Source organism: Anopheles merus, unplaced genomic scaffold (genome assembly GCF_017562075.2).
Source record: "Anopheles merus strain MAF unplaced genomic scaffold, AmerM5.1 LNR4000034, whole genome shotgun sequence".
Lineage (NCBI taxonomy): Eukaryota > Metazoa > Arthropoda > Insecta > Diptera > Culicidae > Anopheles > Anopheles merus.
This window is the reverse complement of record NW_024427614.1, coordinates 53,282-71,116: the sequence shown is the minus strand read 5'-3', so window position 1 is coordinate 71,116 and position 17,835 is coordinate 53,282. Positions and strand designations below refer to the sequence as shown.

At 32.7% G+C, this 17,835-nt stretch overlaps 1 protein-coding gene across 1 annotated transcript; it reads left to right on the top strand.

Moving 5' to 3' along the window:
* The first annotated feature begins 1,226 nt into the window (after positions 1-1,226).
* On the top strand, positions 1,227-7,814 carry LOC121601150. Its single transcript, XM_041929946.1, has 2 exons — positions 1,227-1,564; positions 6,209-7,814. Exons 1-2 carry the CDS (start codon positions 1,554-1,556, stop codon positions 7,677-7,679), a joined length of 1,482 nt encoding a protein of 493 aa, XP_041785880.1. The 5' UTR covers positions 1,227-1,553; the 3' UTR covers positions 7,680-7,814.
* Positions 7,815-17,835: the final 10,021 nt, after the last annotated feature.

Here is a 17,835-nt window from a genome sequence, read left to right as displayed (position 1 = left end):
TAAATAACCATGTGAATATTTCTGGAATTTATAGTATATTTTTAAACAATATTTTCATTTGCAATGTAGGAATGCCAATAAAATACAATAAATTGAAATGTCCCTAACGCATGTGCAACTCCACATTCAATAACGCCATCTAGTGGGGATCAAAATCCCTACAACCAGTCGTAACGCCATCTTAATAATTGGTAAAAGTAAGGCTCAGCCCTTTACGTTACAAAGGAGAAACGTTACTTGCCTTTTAAAATTCCCAAGCTGCATTTCATAGAGGGTTGGTCATCCACGCGACCGATCGCTGTGCATAAGTTAAATAAGAAATATTTTACATTTCGAATAAAATAACAATAATTTGCTTTGGGATAGATCGATATCAGTGAGATTAAATAGTTTAATTACAAGTTAAAAAAATATAAGTGTTTTCATTCATGAACTACAATTCAAGCAATAAAGTCTTACAGTTTAAAGGTCTTAAAACCCTCTAAGCTTATAATTGGAGTAACGTTGCCAAAGTAAAAAATGTAAATTATTTAAAGTATATCCAAAGAAATTAAATATATGCACTTAATTTAAAGCCTATTAAGAACGTTTATGGCGATTTTGAATGATGGTTGCTTTGGATGCGAGGGCTCTTTTGAAATGGCGCTTATCGAGCTTAAAAAATCCGTTCATAATTTTCAATATTCTAGTTTTACCAAAAGATTTGCAAATAAAAAATTAGTTTTTTGTAATAACATTTCTAAGTTTATTGATTGTTATAAAAGTATTTCTTGAAGTTGTTAAGTTAACACGACATCACAGCACCGAAAGCAAAACACCAGCACCGAAACAATGCAACACCATTCATAGCGAAATATGCTATGAACAACAAAGTAATCATCGGAACCAGAACCAGCACCAACATCGTATCAACATCTGGCCAAATCAAATATCTAATAAATAACCGTAGCATAAACATAATAACCATAGCATAAACAATGAAAAGTAGGGAACCGAACATATATAACATGAAATCAGGAAAGTTTAGGCAGTTCTAATCAACATCTTGAGCTCAGAATATGTGCGCGACAAATTGGATAAATAAAATTATTTTTTTATTACAATTCCAACGCATGTGTTCTTAACTGGCGCCCGAATAGGGACCCGATATTGTGAAGTTTTTATAAAATTGTTTTGTGAAGTGACTACGTAAGAGTAATGTTGCAACAGGACAGTTTGTTAAAAACGAGTGTTACCTATCGCCCCGCAAAAAAGTGACATTTTTCAGTGGCAGCAGTTCGTGTGATACCGTAGTATCAACAAGTGGTTAAAAGCTCATCTTGTTGAAAAAAGGAGCCATTATCTACGAACCGAGAAGTACCGCAACATTATCGGGTCAACGCCACGACTGAATGACTTCCACCGTAAGAGGACAGGAGCAGCAGTCGTCATAAGAATTTCAGAAACATCGCCGTAAGAGGATAGATACTGATTTTCTTCGCAGAGAATTCCAGACCATCACCGTAAGAGGCACGAGGCGGAATTTTCATTATCATTTTGAGGTATCCCCTAAAATGAAACTTATGTAAGTAAAAGTGAAAGAAGCGTGAGTACATAAAAATCAAATGCAAAGTGAATCGAAAATATAAAGTGAAAATAATAAGAGTTTCCAAATTGATTTTCAAAAATTTCTATAAAAAAAAACATAAAATTTAAATCAATTTATAGTAATCCTGGACGAATTAATAGAATCACTATATAATTTTTCATTCAAAATGTCTCAACAAGAAGTAGTGCATAGAATTCTAAGCAGACTAGCTGCTTTAGAAGCACAACAACAATCGATACCTGGAGTAATAGATTACTCGGATCCCCCATTACATTTTACGAAAACTGACGGAACAGCCGTAAGCCCTGAATCATTCGATAAAATACCTGATCTTGTAAAAGATTTGCCTGTTTTCTCTGGTGAACCAAGTGAGTTAAATAGCTGGATTGATGATGTTGATGGTATAGTAAAACTATACCAAACCAACAGTACCAATACCGTGGAACAACAAAACAGATTCCACATGGTTTGTAAATTCATTCGAAGAAAAATTAGAGGTGAGGCTAACGATTCTTTAGTGGCCTCAAATGTTGGAATAAATTGGAATTTAATCAAGAAAACCTTAATAACATATTACGGAGAGAAACGTGATCTTGAAACACTTGACTTCCAGATAATGAACGTACAACAAAAGGGTCGATCGTTAGAAGTGTATTATGACGAAGTCAATAGACTATTGTCATTAATAGCAAACCAAATTCATACTGATGATCGATTCTCTCATCCAGAAGCATCTAAAGCTCTGATTGAAACTTACAATAGGAAAGCCATTGATTCCTTCATTAGAGGTCTTGATGGAGATGTGTACAAATTCATAAGAAATTATGAACCCACATCATTGGCCGCTGCTTACAGTTATTGTATTTCATTCCAAAACATCGAGTGTCGGAAAATGCTTACCACACCAAAATCATACATACCACCTTCCGCACCCAGGAATCTTATCCCAATAGTATCAAGGATACCAACAAAACCAAATATGTACAGACCACCAACCACTCCAAACCACCCTAATTCACCAATTTACTACAGACCTCCTACCTATCTAACTCCGCAAAATAGACCAAATCAAAACTTTTACAACCCACATTTACGCATTAGACCACCTGTAATTCCACAGAGAAATCCGTTTAAACCACCAGTCGCACAAAACCCGCCACAACCAGAACCCATGGAAGTTGATAGTTCCATCCGTTCTAAACAGGTAAATTACGGTAATCGTCCTAATTTTTCAGGAACATATAAACCACCATTAAAAAGAACAAGAGCATTTAATATAGAAACAAACACAGGAAACGAGCAAGTAGAATATGAAGAGGAAATGGCACAAACATTAGAAGAATGTGACGATGATGTGCTCTCCGCCCATGATCGATACTTGGCATGCATTAACAGACAAGATGGATCAGAAACATCCGAAAATGGAGAAGAAGCCGAATTGAATTTTTTAGAATGAGTTCCACATTACCATATTTCCTTTACTATGGTAATGCAAAAGAACCATTACGAATCTTAGTAGACACAGGATCTAACAAAAACTATATACATCCAAAATATGCAAAAATTTCTCACGACTTAGAAAAACCATTTTTTATCTCAACTGTTGCAGGAGACGTCAAAATAACCAAATATTCACAAGCTAGATTACTTAAACCATACTCGGACAAGATGATAAATTTTTTTCATCTTGAACAACTGAAATCGTTTGATGCTATTTTAGGTTGGGATTCTTTAAAGGAAAATAGTTCATGGATAAATACAGTACAAGACACATTAATAGTAAATGGAAAATATACTATTCCATTATTGCTATACAAGCTTCAAGAAGTAAATCAAATAAATATTCGCGATGAACATTTACAAACTCAAGAAAAAAATGATTTAAGAAACATGCTCTACGATTTTCAAGATATATTTCAGCCTCCCGATAAAAAACTACCTTTTACAACAAAGGTTAAAGCTGAAATAAGAACTACCGATCAATCACCAGTTTACAGTAAAACATACCCATATCCACAAGCACTTAAATCGGAAGTGCATTCCCAGATAAACAAACTTTTAAACGATGGAATTATACGACCATCTCGATCTCCATACAATTCACCTGTATGGATTGTCCCTAAAAAACTTGATGCTTCAAACAAAAAAAAATATAGACTTGTCATAGATTACAGAAAATTAAACTCAAAAACCATAAGTGATAGATACCCTATTCCAGATACTGCATCCGTTTTGGCCAATTTAGGTTCAAATAAATATTTTACTACATTAGACTTAGCTTCAGGATTTCATCAAATTCCTATGCATGAAAAAGACATAGAAAAAACTGCGTTTTCAATTAACAATGGCAAATACGAATTTGTACGTATGCCTTTTGGTTTAAAAAATGCACCATCGATTTTTCAAAGAGTAATGGATGACACATTACGTGAACATATTGGAAAAATTTGCTATGTTTACATAGATGACATAGTAGTCTTTGGAAAAACTGTTGAAGAACATTTAAAAAATTTAAAAACTGTGTTAGAAACACTTAGAGAAACTAATTTTAAAATACAACCAGATAAATCAGAATTTCTCAAATCAGAAGTTGAATTTCTTGGCTTCATTATTTCTGCAGAAGGTCTTAAACCAAACATGAAAAAAGTAGAATGCATCAGAAAATATCCCGAACCGAAGACATTAAAAGATTTAAGAGCATTTCTAGGACTCTCCGGATATTATAGACGTTTCGTAAAGAATTACGCAGAACTTGCGAAACCCTTACGAAACTTTTAAGAGGAGAGGATGGCCATCGGCAAATTCCCAAAAACCAGTCAAAAAATTTCACCATAACTTTTGATGAATCAGCAAAAAAATCATTCCAATACCTTAAAGAAGTGCTATGTTCAAATGATGTTTTAGCTTTTCCGGATTTTGAAAAACCCTTCATTCTTACTACAGATGCATCAAGTATAGCATTGGGAGCAGTACTTTCGCAACAAACCTCGGATGGAGAGAGACCAATTACATTTATTTCCAGAACTCTTTCCAGAACGGAAGAAAATTACGCGACTAACGAAAAAGAAATGCTAGCAGTAGTATGGGCATTACAAACTCTAAGAAATTTTATCTACGGAGCAAAACTTAAAATTTTTACCGATCACCTCCCACTAACATTTACACTTTCCCCAAAAAATAATAATGCAAAACTTAAAAGATGGAAATCATTTTTAGAAGAACATGATTATGAATTATGTTATAAACCAGGCAAAGCAAACATTGTTGCAGATGCTTTATCACGTGTTCAAATTAACTCCTTAACACCCACTCAACACTCAGCAGAAGATGATGATAATGATTATATTCTTTCAACAGAGGCACCCATTAATGTTTTCCGAAATCAACTTATATTCCGATTAACCCCTAATTCCTCCTATGAACTAACAATACCATTTCAAGGGTATAAAAGACACACCTTCTGTGAATCTGAATTTTCAAGTGACTTCATTAAACAAACTTTTAAAAAATTCCTCAATCCTAAAGTACGTAATGGTATATATTGCGATCAATCCGTAATGGGAAATATTCAAGAAATTTTCAAATCAATGTATAATTCAAAAGTAATAAAAATTCGTTATTCTCAATTGATAGTAGAAGATTTGCAAACAGAGGAACAACAATTAGAAAAAATTAAAGAAATACATAACTTTGCACATAGAAATGTTAAAGAAAATTCTATACAATTCATAAAGAAATATTATTTCCCTAGAATGCGTAAATCCATTCAAAACTTCATTCAAAATTGTGAAATTTGCAAACTAGAAAAATATGATAGAAAACCACAGAAGTTCATTCCAATTAAAACCCCAATACCTACCTACCCAGGAGAAATAGTTCACATAGATATTTTTGCCTATAATGCAAATAATCTTTTTATTACATCCTTGGACAAATTTTCTAAATATTTAAAAATCAGACCTATAAAATCAAAATCAATAGCCGATATTAAAGATGTCTTGTTACAGCTTTTATATGACTGGAATCTTCCAGCAGAAATAGTAATTGATAATGAGTCTTCTTTTGTATCAAATGTTGTAGAACAATCAATATTGAATTTAGGCGTGAAAATATTTAAAACTCCGGTTAATAGGTCAGAAACAAATGGTCAAGTAGAAAGATGTCATTCAACTATACGAGAAATAGCCAGATGCATGAAATCTCTTAATCCAGATATGAGTATCACTTGCCTTGTACAACAAGCCACTTACAAATACAACAACTCTATACATAGTTTCATTAAAGATACACCGAGAAACATTTATATTGGAGAATTTTCAAATGACCATTCATTTGCAGAAAGATCAAAAATACGTGAAGAAAAAGATAGGAAAATCGCTCAACTTTTCAAAGAAAAAGAAGAGAAAATAGTCGATCAGGAATATCAGATTTATGAACCAGGAAGCATTGCATATGAAAAAAATAAAACGAATAACAAAAGAGAGAGTAGATACTATCCCATAAAAATTAAAGAAAATCATTCAACTTATATAATCGATTCTAATAACAGAAAGGTACACAAAGTTAACCTTAGGAAAACCAACTAACAAAAAAATTTTAACATTTTTTTTCTCTTTTCAGACTCGCCATTTGCGTGTCATTTACAATTGTTTATGCTAACATAGGAATACATGATATAACTAACAACCCCTTAGCAGTAATTCCATTAGGTCAAGCACGAGTCAAGACAGGAAACATAAGAATCATACACCCAATCAAGATAGATCTTTTAGAACAAGTTCTCATTAACAATGAGGCAGAATTAAAATACCATGTGAACGATAATCCTCTTTACAATATTATAAAATTAAAGGTTAATAAATTGCATGAAACATTTAACAAGATTAGGCCACATACGAACAGAGAACGACGATGGGATACTATTGGCACCATATGGAAGTGGATCGCAGGAACACCTGATGCTGAAGATTTACGTGTTATAAACTCCACTATTAACTCCTTGATTGAACAAAATAATCAACAAGTACTGATTAACGACGAAATTGATAAACGCTTGTATGATATAACCAGAATTGCAAACAGCGTACTCCAACTGGAAGAAGAAAGATTTCATCAAAGATCGAATGAAATTATCCAACTAATTATCATCTCAAATCTCGATACTCTGCAAAACTATTTAGAAACACTGGAAGATGCTATTTTACTAGCAAAACATGGAATACCCAGCAGCAAACTATTATCTCTTGACGACCTGAACCAAATGGTTAAGTTTTTAGCTGAGCACAACATACATGTATCATCAACCGAAGAAATGTTGATAAGATCCACAGCTCAGGTAACAATGAACAAAACACATATCATATATATGTTGAAATACCCATTTGAATCCAAACATACTTTTGAATACAATTATATTGATTCAATTATAAAAACTGACAAAAGAATTCTCTTGCATCACAACTATATACTGAAGAACAACACTCATGTATTTGAATCGTCACAGCCCTGCGAACAAATAGATAATGGTAATTATCTTTGTGACAGCATACACCTAGAACCATCAAGTAAGTGTATTCAAAAACTAGTACATGGACATCATTCCGATTGTACTTATGAAAAAGTATATTCCGATGGAATAATTAAACGTATTCATGATGCCGTTATACTCATTAACAATGCCACAGTCAGAATTTCATCGAGTTGCAACAATGACACACAATTTCTCACAGGCTCATATATAATACATTTTGAAAAATGCAACATCTACATCAACGGAGAAGAATTTCCAAACCTGGAAATAACAATACCAAACAAAGCATTTCAACCAACACTGGGGTTAATAGCAACCGAAACCGACGTCATCGACATACCACCATCAAAATATCTAAACAATCTAACTATTGAGCATAGAGAAATATTGAAAAAAATCAAACTAGAGAACAAATCTTTGTCATGGAAAGTTAATTTGTTTGGATCAATAAGTGGTTCAATTGTATTCATTGTGTTTATCGTAATAGCCGTATTGATAAATATTTACAGATATCAAAGCCTGAGGTTCATATTACCATCTGCATCAAGGGAAACAACATAAAGTAAACGAGAGCATCTAGAAACTTCGAGGACAAAGTCATTTAAGAGGAGAGGAGTTAACACGACATCACAGCACCGAAAGCAAAACACCAGCACCGAAACAATGCAACACCATTCATAGCGAAATATGCTATGAACAACAAAGTAATCATCGGAACCAGAACCAGCACCAACATCGTATCAACATCTGGCCAAATCAAATATCTAATAAATAACCGTAGCATAAACATAATAACCATAGCATAAACAATGAAAAGTAGGGAACCGAACATATATAACATGAAATCAGGAAAGTTTAGGCAGTTCTAATCAACATCTTGAGCTCAGAATATGTGCGCGACAAATTGGATAAATAAAATTATTTTTTTATTACAATTCCAACGCATGTGTTCTTAACTGTTATAACTCGCATTGATGCAAAAAATATTAAGATAATAATAGTGTTATAACTTTTCATTATCATAAATTATCAATGAGTCATATCTTTAAAAAATCTTTTTATATTTGTTCAAAATAGGTCTTTTCTCATTATTGCATACAAATAATCAATATTAAGACATGATTAATAATCTATCAGTTTGCTTATCCCCGATGGTAAAACCAGGCGTTAAAAAAATGCTGCTTGGGTTTGCGCTAAACAGGCGTTACGTGTAACGCTAGCGTAACGTAGAGGGCGGATGTTCATGAGATCGCAGGGTGTTTGTCCTGGATAATAACTGGGAAACATTTGTATGATAACGAAAGCTGGAGAACAATCACCAATTGTTAAAATTAAAACGGAAATATCGCTCGCGGAGCATCGCTACGTGATTATAAAAAATGAAGTCAGTATCCCAAGAAAATATATGGCATTCAGTTAACATCCTAGATTTTAAAGGTTGAGTTCATTTTAATTTTACATCTTCATATCAACCTGCTAGCAAATCTTGCATAAAGTATTTGGCGGGAAGCTCTTGCTTGACACTTGTTAACGCTCTCTGGAGAATATGGAAAATTTGCAAATTTTTGCTCTTATAGAAAACTCGAGTGGCGAGATTTATCTTTTCTAGGGCGCAATCCTTCATAATGCTTCGTAAACTAAAATATAATTAATTTTTTTTTATACATTCATAAACTTCACACCATAATTGCGTTGAATTGCAGCCACTTTAGGCATTTTCGGCAAATAAATTTTGTTTTACTTATGCAATTTCCATTGGCAAAACTATTGTATTAATCACAAACCAATCGCAAACCTTGTACATTTGCAAAAAATCAAGATTCTCATTATTTTACTCGAAGCATTATTAAATATCATTAATCTGCATGGAAATTTTGATTCGTTTCCTGGACAGTTTCGAGCTCATTTTTCAAATTGCAAACGATTTGATACATATTCCGAACAGGCTTAAGATTCCTTCAAAAATCTTCAAATTAACACACAATACATATTTTAAGTTTTTCAAAGTCTGATGATGGAAACTGTTTTAAGGTTTTGAGTTGAGGCAATGTTTTGTGTGTGCGCGGAAATGGTGTTATTGTGATCAAAAATAAAGAAAAGAAATAGAATATTTAGAAACGAAAAAACGAATTTGTTGGAAAGAAGCTTTTTGTTATAATTATTTTTATCTATTCCGAAAGTTTTCAAGCTAACATAAGCATGCATAACATTCTCGTCTCAATAATGAATGCTATAGAACAGTGCTAACAAAAACGCATCGAAAGGCATGATTAGTTAAACTGTCAATTAACCAAATAAATAAACAACATAACATAAACTGTGGATGCGTCTCACTTAGCTATGTAAAAAAGTCAGTAAATTTTTTTAAAAGATCGTTATATCCAACATAAGTCGATCTTAATTCTATATTGAATTTGGTCCTGGTTCTTAACATTCTTATTGGGGCCTGAAAGTTCTATTTATCAAAAATACGGGCCTTCGAAAGATCCGCTAACAAGTTTGTATGTAAACAAGCACTTCTTGCTTCTATGTTGCAGAGGTTCTATTCCAAATAACAGGCAACTTGTACGGTAAGAGGGACCAACAGAATTACGAGACGTTGGGAGACGATAAAACAATGAAACAATGAGTGATACCTGTGTGTTGACCTTTTTTCTGGAAACGCTAAAGGACACTTATACCTGATTTATCGTTAACCACGGGAAAATTTAAAAGTGTTGGTCGAAAAATGTTGTGTGTTCAGGTAAGGCAAGGTTCTCTCAAAAGTTTGACTTGGCAAATTTATTGGGAAACGTTGGAAATGGCTTTAAAAAAGTTGTACCAAAGATTAGGAACATTCATATAAATAAACATCCTCAATAATGTTTCCCTTCACCCTTCATTTAAATAAGCATATAAATATATGTAGCATTTTATAATATTTTTAAACAATATTTTCATTTGCAATGTAGGAATGCCAATAAAATACAATGTAATGACATGCCCCTAACGCATATGAAACTCCACATTCAATAACGCCATCTAGTTGTGATCAAAGTCCCTGCAACCAGTCGTAACGCCATCTTAATAATTGGTAAAAGTAAGGCTCAGCCCTTTACCTTACAAAGGAGAAACATTACTTGCCTTTTAAAATTCCCAAGCTGCATTTCATAGAGGGTTGGTCATCCACGCGACCGATCGCTGTGCATAAGTTAAATAAGAAATATTTTACATTTCGAATAAAATAACAATAATTTGCTTTGGGATAGATCGATATCAGTGAGATTAAATAGTTTAATTACAAGTTAAAAAAATATAAGTGTTTTCATTCATGCACTATAATTCAAGCAAAAAAGTCTTACAGTTTAAAGGTCTTAAAACCCTCTAAGCTTATAATTGGAGTAACGTTGCCAAAGTAAAAAATATAATTTATTTTAAGTATATCCAAAGAAATTAAATATATGCAATTAATTTAAAGCCTATTAAGAACGTTTATGGCGATTTTGAATGATGGTTGCTTTGGATGCGAGGGCTCTTTTGAAATGGCGCTTATCGAGCTTAAAAAATCCGTTCATAATTTTCAATATTCTAGTTTTACCAAAAGATTTGCAAATAAAAAATTAGTTTTTTGTAATAACATTTCGAAGTTTATTGATTGTTATAAAAGTATTTCTTGAAGTTGTTATAACTCGCATTGATGCAAAAAATATTAAGATAATAATAGTGTTATAACTTTTCATTATCATAAATTATCAATGAGTCATATCTTTAAAAAATCTTTTTATATTTGTTCAAAATAGGTCTTTTCTCATTATTGCATACAAATAATCAATATTAAGACATGATTAATAATCTATCAGTTTGCTTATCCCCGATGGTAAAACCAGGCGTTAAAAAAATGCTGCTTGGGTTTGCGCTAAACAGGCGTTACGTGTAACGCTAGCGTAACGTAGAGGGCGGATGTTCATGAGATCGCAGGGTGTTTGTCCTGGATAATAACTGGGAAACATTTGTATGATAACGAAAGCTGGAGAACAATCACCAATTGTTAAAATTAAAACGGAAATATCGCTCGCGGAGCATCGCTACGTGATTATAAAAAATGAAGTCAGTATCCCAAGAAAATATATGGCATTCAGTTAACATCCTAGATTTTAAAGGTTGAGTTCATTTTAATTTTACATCTTCATATCAACCTGCTAGCAAATCTTGCATAAAGTATTTGGCGGGAAGCTCTTGCTTGACACTTGTTAACGCTCTCTGGAGAATATGGAAAATTTGCAATTTTTGCTCTTATAGAAAACTCGAGTGGCGAGATTTATCTTTTCTAGGGCGCAATCCTTCATAATGCTTCGTAAACTAAAATATAATTAATTTTTTTTTATACATTCATAAACTTCACACCATAATTGCGTTGAATTGCAGCCACTTTAGGCATTTTCGGCAAATAAATTTTGTTTTACTTATGCAATTTCCATTGGCAAAACTATTGTATTAATCACAAACCAATCGCAAACCTTGTACATTTGCAAAAAATCAAGATTCTCATTATTTTACTCGAAGCATTATTAAATATCATTAATCTGCATGGAAATTTTGATTCGTTTCCTGGACAGTTTCGAGCTCATTTTTCAAATTGCAAACGATTTGATACATATTCCGAACAGGCTTAAGATTCCTTCAAAAATCTTCAAATTAACACACAATACATATTTTAAGTTTTTCAAAGTCTGATGATGGAAACTGTTTTAAGGTTTTGAGTTGAGGCAATGTTTTGTGTGTGCGCGGAAATGGTGTTATTGTGATCAAAAATAAAGAAAAGAAATAGAATATTTAGAAACGAAAAAACGAATTTGTTGGAAAGAAGCTTTTTGTTATAATTATTTTTATCTATTCCGAAAGTTTTCAAGCTAACATAAGCATGCATAACATTCTCGTCTCAATAATGAATGCTATAGAACAGTGCTAACAAAAACGCATCGAAAGGCATGATTAGTTAAACTGTCAATTAACCAAATAAATAAACAACATAACATAAACTGTGGATGCGTCTCACTTAGCTATGTAAAAAAGTCAGTAAATTTTTTTAAAAGATCGTTATATCCAACATAAGTCGATCTTCATTCTATATTGAATTTGGTCCTGGTTCTTAACATTCTTATTGGGGCCTGAAAGTTCTATTTATCAAAAATACGGGCCTTCGAAAGATCCGCTAACAAGTTTGTATGTAAACAAGCACTTCTTGCTTCTATGTTGCAGAGGTTCTATTCCAAATAACAGGCAACTTGTACGGTAAGAGGGACCAACAGAATTACGAGACGTTGGGAGACGATAAAACAATGAAACAATGAGTGATACCTGTGTGTTGACCTTTTTTCTGGAAACGCTAAAGGACACTTATACCTGATTTATCGTTAACCACGGGAAAATTTAAAAGTGTTGGTCGAAAAATGTTGTGTGTTCAGGTAAGGGAAGGTTCTCTCAAAAGTTTGACTTGGCAAATTTATTGGGAAACGTTGGAAATGGCTTTAAAAAAGTTGGACCAAAGATTAGGAACATTCATATAGATAAACATCCTCAATAATGTTTCCCTTCACCCTTCATTTAAATAACCATGTGAATATTTCTGGAATTTTAGTATATTTTTAAACAATATTTTCATTTGCAATGTAGGAATGCCAATAAAATACAATAAATGAAATGTCCCTAACGCATGTGCAACTCCACATTCAATAACGCCATCTAGTGGGGATCAAAATCCCTACAACCAGTCGTAACGCCATCTTAATAATTGGTAAAAGTAAGGCTCAGCCCTTTACGTTACAAAGGAGAAACGTTACTTGCCTTTTAAAATTCCAAGCTGCATTTCATAGAGGGTTGGTCATCCACGCGACCGATCGCTGTGCATAAGTTAAATAAGAAATATTTTACATTTCGAATAAATAACAATAATTTGCTTTGGGATAGATCGATATCAGTGAGATTAAATAGTTTAATTACAAGTTAAAAAATATAAGTGTTTCATTCATGAATATAATTCAAGCAATAAAGTCTTACAGTTTAAAGGTCTTAAAACCCTCTAAGCTTATAATTGGAGTAACGTTGAAGAAATTTAAAAAATTAAAAAAACTGTGTTAGAAACACTTAAATATATGCTAATTTTAATTTAAACCTATTAAATCGTTTCTCGAATCAGAAGTTGGTTGCTTTGGCTTCATTATTTTGCAAATGGTCTTATCAAGCTTAAAAAAGTAGAATGCATCAGAAAATATCCCGAACCGAAGACATTTAAAAGATTTAAGAGCATTTCTAGGACTCTCCGGATATTATAGACGTTTCGTAAAGAATTACGCAGAACTTGCGAAACCACTTACGAAACTTTTAAGAGGAGAGGATGGCCATCGGAAAATTCCCAAAAACCAGTCAAAAAATTTCACCATAACTTTTGATGAATCAGCAAAAAAATCATTCCAATACCTTAAAGAAGTGCTATGTTCAAATGATGTTTTAGCTTTTCCGGATTTTGAAAAACCCTTCATTCTTACTACAGATGCATCAAATATAGCATTGGGAGCAGTACTTTCGCAACAAACCTCGGATGGAGAGAGACCAATTAAATTTATTTCCAGAACTCTTTCCAGAACGGAAGAAAATTACGCGACTAACGAAAAAGAAATGCTAGCAGTAGTATGGGCATTACAAACTCTAAGAAATTTATCTACGGAGCAAAACTTAAAATTTTTACCGATCACCTCCCACTAACATTTACACTTCCCCAAAAAATAATAATGCAAAACTTAAAAGATGGAAATCATTTTTAGAAGAACATGATTATGAATTATGTTATAAACCAGGCAAAGCAAACATTGTTGCAGATGCTTTATCACGTGTTCAAATTAACTCGTTAACACCCACTCAACACTCAGCAGAAGATGATGATAATGATTATATTCTTTCAACAGAGGCACCCATTAATGTTTTCCGAAATCAACTTATATTCCGATTAACCCCTAATTCCTCCTATGAACTAACAATACCATTTCAAGGGTATAAAAGACACACCTTCTGTGAATCTGAATTTTCAAGTGACTTCATTAAACAAACTTTTAAAAAATTCCTCAATCCTAAAGTACGTAATGGTATATATTGCGATCAATCCGTAATGGGAAATATTCAAGAAATTTTCAAATCAATGTATAATTCAAAGTAATAAAAATTCGTTATTCTCAATTGATAGTAGAAGATTTGCAAACAGAGGAACAACAATTAGAAAAAATTAAAGAAATACATAACTTTGCACATAGAAATGTTAAAGAAAATTCTATACAATTCATAAAGAAATATTATTTCCCTAGAATGCGTAAATCCATTCAAAACTTCATTCAAAATTGTGAAATTTGCAAACTAGAAAAATATGATAGAAAACCACAGAAGTTCATTCCAATTAAAACCCAATACCTACCTACCCAGGAGAAATAGTTCACATAGATATTTTTGCCTATAATGCAAATAATCTTTTTATTACATCCTTGGACAAATTTTCTAAATATTTAAAAATCAGACCTATAAAATCAAAATCAATAGCCGATATTAAAGATGTCTTGTTACAGCTTTATATGACTGGAATCTTCCAGCAGAAATAGTAATTGATAATGAGTCTTCTTTTGTATCAAATGTTGTAGAACAATCAATATTGAATTTAGGCGTGAAAATATTTAAAACTCCGGTTAATAGGTCAGAAACAAATGGTCAAGTAGAAAGATGTCATTCAACTATACGAGAAATAGCCAGATGCATTAAATCTCTTAATCCAGATATGAGTATCACTTGCCTTGTACAACAAGCCACTTACAAATACAACAACTCTATACATAGTTTCATTAAAGATACACCGAGAAACATTTATATTGGAGAATTTTCAAATGACCATTCATTTGCAGAAAGATCAAAAATACGTGAAGAAAAAGATAGGAAAATCGCTCAACTTTTCAAAGAAAAAGAAGAGAAAATAGTCGATCAGGAATATCAGATTTATGAACCAGGAAGCATTGCATATGAAAAAAATAAAACGAATAACAAAAGAGAGAGTAGATACTATCCCATAAAAATTAAAGAAAATCATTCAACTTATATAATCGGTTCTAATAACAGAAAGGTACACAAAGTTAACCTTAGGAAAACCAACTAACAAAAAATTTTAACATTTTTTTTCTCTTTTCAGACTCGCCATTTGCGTGTCATTTACAATTGTTTATGCTAACATAGGAATACATGATATAACTAACAACCCCTTAGCAGTAATTCCATTAGGTCAAGCACGAGTCAAGACAGGAAACATAAGAATCATACACCCAATCAAGATAGATCTTTTAGAACAAGTTCTCATTAACAATGAGGCAGAATTAAAATACCATGTGAACGATAATCCTCTTTACAATATTATAAAATTAAAGGTTAATAAATTGCATGAAACATTTAACAAGATTAGGCCACATACGAACAGAGAACGACGATGGGATACTATTGGCACCATATGGAAGTGGATCGCAGGAACACCTGATGCTGAAGATTTACGTGTTATAAACTCCACTATTAACTCCTTGATTGAACAAAATAATCAACAAGTACTGATTAACGACGAAATTGATAAACGCTTGTATGATATAACCAGAATTGCAAACAGCGTACTCCAACTGGAAGAAGAAAGATTTCATCAAAGATCGAATGAAATTATCCAACTAATTATCATCTCAAATCTCGATACTCTGCAAAACTATTTAGAAACACTGGAAGATGCTATTTTACTAGCAAAACATGGAATACCCAGCAGCAAACTATTATCTCTTGACGACCTGAACCAAATGGTTAAGTTTTTAGCTGAGCACAACATACATGTATCATCAACCGAAGAAATGTTGATAAGATCCACAGCTCAGGTAACAATGAACAAAACACATATCATATATATGTTGAAATACCCATTTGAATCCAAACATACTTTTGAATACAATTATATTGATTCAATTATAAAAACTGACAAAAGAATTCTCTTGCATCACAACTATATACTGAAGAACAACACTCATGTATTTGAATCGTCACAGCCCTGCGAACAAATAGATAATGGTAATTATCTTTGTGACAGCATACACCTAGAACCATCAAGTAAGTGTATTCAAAAACTAGTACATGGACATCATTCCGATTGTACTTATGAAAAAGTATATTCCGATGGAATAATTAAACGTATTCATGATGCCGTTATACTCATTAACAATGCCACAGTCAGAATTTCATCGAGTTGCAACAATGACACACAATTTCTCACAGGCTCATATATAATACATTTTGAAAAATGCAACATCTACATCAACGGAGAAGAATTTCCAAACCTGGAAATAACAATACCAAACAAAGCATTTCAACCAACACTGGGGTTAATAGCAACCGAAACCGACGTCATCGACATACCACCATCAAAATATCTAAACAATCTAACTATTGAGCATAGAGAAATATTGAAAAAAATCAAACTAGAGAACAAATCTTTGTCATGGAAAGTTAATTTGTTTGGATCAATAAGTGGTTCAATTGTATTCATTGTGTTTATCGTAATAGCCGTATTGATAAATATTTACAGATATCAAAGCCTGAGGTTCATATTACCATCTGCATCAAGGGAAACAACATAAAGTAAACGAGAGCATCTAGAAACTTCGAGGACAAAGTCATTTAAGAGGAGAGGAGTTAACACGACATCACAGCACCGAAAGCAAAACACCAGCACCGAAACAATGCAACACCATTCATAGCGAAATATGCTATGAACAACAAAGTAATCATCGGAACCAGAACCAGCACCAACATCGTATCAACATCTGGCCAAATCAAATATCTAATAAATAACCGTAGCATAAACATAATAACCATAGCATAAACAATGAAAAGTAGGGAACCGAACATATATAACATGAAATCAGGAAAGTTTAGGCAGTTCTAATCAACATCTTGAGCTCAGAATATGTGCGCGACAAATTGGATAAATAAAATTATTTTTTATTACAATTCCAACGCATGTGTTCTTAACTGTTATAACTCGCATTGATGCAAAAAATATTAAGATAATAATAGTGTTATAACTTTTCATTATCATAAATTATCAATGAGTCATATCTTTAAAAAATCTTTTTATATTTGTTCAAAATAGGTCTTTTCTCATTATTGCATACAAATAATCAATATTAAGACATGATTAATAATCTATCAGTTTGCTTATCCCCGATGGTAAAACCAGGCGTTAAAAAAATGCTGCTTGGGTTTGCGCTAAACAGGCGTTACGTGTAACGCTAGCGTAACGTAGAGGGCGGATGTTCATGAGATCGCAGGGTGTTTGTCCTGGATAATAACTGGGAAACATTTGTATGATAACGAAAGCTGGAGAACAATCACCAATTGTTAAAATTAAAACGGAAATATCGCTCGCGGAGCATCGCTACGTGATTATAAAAAATGAAGTCAGTATCCCAAGAAATATATGGCATTCAGTTAACATCCTAGATTTTAAAGGTTGAGTTCATTTTAATTTTACATCTTCATATCAACCTGCTAGCAAATCTTGCATAAAGTATTTGGCGGGAAGCTCTTGCTTGACACTTGTTAACGCTCTCTGGAGAATATGGAAAATTTGCAAATTTTTGCTCTTATAGAAAACTCGAGTGGCGAGATTTATCTTTTCTAG